Genomic DNA, 4,299 nt, shown 5'->3' on the forward strand with positions numbered 1-4,299 from the left:
GGAAAACTATTTTGGCTTTAAAAAAATTTTGATGGTGACTAAAAATACCTACAAATAAATTTTATAATTATATCTATCATATTATATCATTATACTTAAATATAACATTCTCTTAAACATGAACAACAAAATGATTGTTGAGATGCCAAATCTAATGGTAGTCTTGTTAGCCCTTCTGTTTCGGTTGGCATCTAATGGCAAGTTCTGCAAGATATGCCACCAACTCAAGGTAACCAAATGGCACCAACTCATTCTAGTAAGGACCCATAGATGACTTTTATCTGTCCAATAGACCACACTGCAAGCCATATATATATAAATACAAAAGCAAAGGATTTAGTACAGAGAGAAAAGGAGAGATTCCAGGCAATAGCCAACAACAGGAACAAGATGGATGATTGGAGAGGCAAAGTATTGGGTTCAGTGGTTTGGAAGTACAGAGAGACAAGAACGTCTTTGTGACCAAACCTAAACTGTCTCTTTTTATTTTATTCTGTGGCCAGCTTAGCCACCCAGGAGCAGGTAGGCAACGAGAAGTAGAAAAGATGAGGACATGCCACCAACCTTCCCCACTCCCAACCATTTCTTTCCTCCATGGCAATTCCCTTGTGCACTCGCACTCCCGGCCTCGTTGCTCGTCGACGCACCGGCGTTTGCTGTAACAACCACAACAAAGTGTTTTGCTCGTCATAAAAGAAGAACGAACGTAGTAATTAATGCATGATGACTGAACTGGTTGGTATGCCATTGATGAATCGATGGAGACCATGTAGCAGCACCCAACTTTATATACCAAAGCTTGGTGTGCCAATTGTATGACCTTATAAAATTAGACCAACCTATCCATTTGTGGAAATTGTCGCTCAACGATGCAATGATGAACCATATAACTCGAGGGGGTGGTTTTGCATGGATTTAAAAATAATAACATGTTTGATTGGCATGGCGGAATCTAATTGGCATGCCTAGTAGGTTTTCTAGGCCATGTCCATATTAAAGCAAGCTATGGAGTTGCAATGGATAGCCTACACTGCATGCACCATATGGCCGTGTACCATATTTATCAATCATCTCGGCTCATTTCTATGGCTTCATTCATTATTATGTGCTCATCTCGATGATTAGCCTGCAGAAACGAGACGAGGTGATTGGTGTGGTGGATATGGTGCAGAATATATATAATTTCTCGTTACAATGGAGGAGAAGAAATATAAAGCCATAAAATTTCGAATTTTTTTTTTTTACCTCTAGAATTGATCCATGAAGTCTTGTCCAGTCCAAACTATTGCTGAATGAATGCTATAGGTTATGGCTCAAAAGGCTTGTACACATCAATGGGCTTTGACAAGTGAACAGCATGATATCAATCTCAAATACAAATAGGATTACTCTGGAAATGTCTTCTGGTCTTGGTTCAGATAATTTTCAAATGATGGAGAGCTAATCGGAAGTCATTTAGTGCTACCAGGACCGCTTTTAAAAGGGTTCAGCAAGCCATGGAATATTGTAAAACGTATTGAGAGGGGGAGTAAGATTAACCTTACGCAGTCTATATCTATAGGCTTTAAACTACCTTCGCATCTTTTTATTTTTCTATCTTGCTTGCTATTCAATAAACTGGGTGACTTGCCTCCCTTTTAGCACAAGAAAAGAAAATGTTTTGAGCAATATGATGGTTATTTGCCACCACCTAAGCTCGGAATGGAGTGCGGTTTAATAGGACCAACCTATTAGTGCCTATTTGGTGCCTTTCATATAGTGTTTGCTGCATTTATGAATGCTACTTCATATAGGTATATGTAAGGATGGCAATTTGTTCCATCATACTGGTATCCGAATCTAATGGAACAAACAGGTTTTACCTGACCCACAATAGATTTGGGATGGGTATGAGTACCGGTAAAAATCGTTCTGAATTTATGATATATATATGTTCACAAATTCTTTCTTAATTTGAGATAAAAAATAAATAAATTTATATATTAGAAAAAACTATACGATCCAACCTATCCAACCCGCTCTACTTAACTATACTCCACCCTGAGTCAAGTACGAGGTTGGTATAGATAATGGTCTATCCGATCTATAGCCATTCCTAGATATTTGCTAGATTGAAATGTCATATACTATCAACTTTAAACTCTATATCGAAAAGATGATTCAGATAAAATCATATATTAGTTGGGTTCATGAAAAGTGATTATTTTCCTAATTGGGATCCCAAAATTTGTCACGCATCACACCCTATCTCGACAAAAAGCTTTTTGCTGCTGCAGAAAGGACTTGAGCCGTTCCCTAACAGCTTACCCCAAACAAAGCATGCCCCTGCCGTGGCCCGATGTCAGTCAGGCAGCTAGCTATAGTTTTGAATTATGCCAACTAAACGGTAAACGTTCTCTCTACAAAAGAAACCATTGGGAACAAAAGTAATCACTGTTACCCTTCGTATCGGCTGCTGGAGGAGATCTTCCGTACTGCTCGAAAATCTGGGCTTCTGCTGAGCCTGGAGGCAGGTTCAAAAGCTCTGCACCACAGCCACACTCCAAAAAATAAGAAGCAGGAGAAGAAGAAGAAGAAGAGGAAGAAGAACCATCACATACTTGGGCATTCAGATATATTAGAAGATGCACGACACACGGAAGGTAGAGCCATGGCAGTTGTGACGTTTAACTTGATCCCGAGACCGGGCTCATCGCGATCTTTGATGAGAACGCACAGGCATTTGCGATTCGTGGCCAGGACCTGCTTGAGGCCAGAACAGCAGTCTGGTGTTGGAGTCGAGGCTCTGTTCTCGACGTAGGTGAGACATGTTGCCAGCCCTGTGAGCTGGTTCGCGCACTCCGCCCGGTCGCTCGCAAAGTCCGAGCTTGCAAAGCTAAACAGTCCCAGTATTACCAATAGCAGCAAGTATGGTAGCTGAGAGCTGCGAAGCGAAAGGGAGGGGCCAGCCATGGAGCTTGAGAACAGAGAAGAGGAGACGAGGCTCCTAGTCTTTGAAGGCGACCGTCAATAAATGGATAGGAATGGAGTCGTATTGAAGAGAGTTTAGCTGTTGGTTAGGCGATGTTAAAAGGGTGCTAAATGCGGATGCATTTGAGTTGGTGAGGATACTTATTGAATCAGATATAGGTATCGAGAGTGGGATGGGGACCTGGATTCGTGTGGGCCTCGGGTGCGGACGTCGACCATTTTGATGAAGGTGGATAGTTTGTTTGTTCGATACACTGTACATGGAAATGGTTTAAATGGGCAGAGCGCAGATTAGTTGGGAAATTATTCAGTACAGTACCATGAACATTGAACAGATCGATGGAGAGTGACTGAAGGAGCCCATACTTGGAAAATCCACAAGGGTAGTTTGAGGCTTCTGTCGGATGGTTCTGTGCCTGTAGCAGCTCATGGTCCACATGCCATGCATTAATTGTTGGTATTTGCAAATGCAGGGATTGACTGCTGAGGTAAAAAAATGGCATGCTAGAGAGAGAGAGAGAGCACTCTTTTCAGAGCAGATTAGGGCTGCCACAGAGTGCCCACTTGAGATTGCATGCATTGTCTCTACCCTTCTTCTGAGCTAGCTCACAAAAATTCTGATAAAATCCAACTCTATCGGAAGCATGCGATCTTACATTCCTGTGGTTCAAAGTGACATCCCTTTAAGTTCAAGCATAGATCTTGCAACTCAATCATATGTCCAACTTTTATTAACTAAGGCTGCAAATGGGTCAGATTGATCTGTGATCCGACGCAACCTGACCCATTTTAGAGAATTTATGGGGCTGGGTCGGATTCTAAAATTTGACTTGTTCTATTTTTTGGATTGGGTTTAGATTTACTGAATCTCGACTTGAATCTGATCCGACCCGTTATTTTGTGGATAAATTTTGAATCGTTTAGCCAACAATCCAATCCAATCCGACCCAAATCCAGATTAGTCATTTGGACCGGCAGGCTCACAGGCCGCAGCCGCAGCCCACAGGCTCAAGTCGCTCCGGCTCTTCCCGCAAGCCTTTTTTCCCCCGCCCCTGTCTTCAAGGGCTGACGAGTACGAGTACGGAGGACTGATCATCCCCCTTTCCCCTCCCCTTCTCCCCTCCCCCGCCTCTATCTCCAAAACTCTAACTCTCTCTCGAATCCATCCAGCCATGGGAAAGTCGAAAGCGAAGCTCGGCCTCAAGCCCAAGACGAAGAAGAACCACCCCGTCGCCTCCCACGACCACGACCTCGTCCTCTTCCGCGCCGAAAGCGGCAGCGCCTCCGGCGGCCGGGGCGGCGGTGGGGGCTCCGATGACGACTCCTCCG

The 4,299-nt window shown here is 43.4% G+C and overlaps 1 protein-coding gene across 2 annotated transcripts; it reads right to left on the reverse strand.

The window, feature by feature from the left end:
- Window positions 1-275: 275 nt before the first annotated feature.
- Window positions 276-3,064, reverse strand: LOC103695851 (non-specific lipid transfer protein GPI-anchored 13-like). Of its 2 annotated transcripts, none has more exons than XM_017847039.3 (3): window positions 2,601-3,064; window positions 2,435-2,524; window positions 276-656 (listed from the first exon to the last, which is right to left on the reverse strand). In XM_017847039.3, the coding sequence occupies exons 1-3, from the start codon at window positions 2,950-2,952 to the stop codon at window positions 505-507; spliced, it is 594 nt and encodes a 197-aa protein (XP_017702528.2). In that variant the 5' UTR covers window positions 2,953-3,064; the 3' UTR covers window positions 276-504. The 2 variants fall into 2 exon arrangements, with proteins under 2 accessions (XP_017702528.2, XP_008775497.2); XM_008777275.4 differs by having other exon boundaries at window positions 2,441-2,524; window positions 2,601-3,061.
- Window positions 3,065-4,299: the final 1,235 nt, after the last annotated feature.

Source organism: Phoenix dactylifera, unplaced genomic scaffold (genome assembly GCF_009389715.1).
Source record: "Phoenix dactylifera cultivar Barhee BC4 unplaced genomic scaffold, palm_55x_up_171113_PBpolish2nd_filt_p 000076F, whole genome shotgun sequence".
Taxonomy (NCBI): Eukaryota; Viridiplantae; Streptophyta; class Magnoliopsida; order Arecales; family Arecaceae; genus Phoenix; species Phoenix dactylifera.

Excerpts from the sequence above, each read along its gene's own strand:
- LOC103695851 (XM_017847039.3), bottom strand. The coding sequence starts at position 2,952 with ATGGCTGGCCCCTCCCTTTCGCTTCGCAGCTCTCAGCTACCATACTTG. Across the intron at positions 2,525-2,600 it reads TAATATATCTGAATGCCCAA|AGCTTTTGAACCTGCCTCCA; the intron begins GTATGTGATGGT and ends GCTGTGGTGCAG. Across the intron at positions 657-2,434 it reads AGCCGATACGAAGGGTAACA|CAAACGCCGGTGCGTCGACG; the intron begins GTGATTACTTTT and ends TGGTTGTTACAG.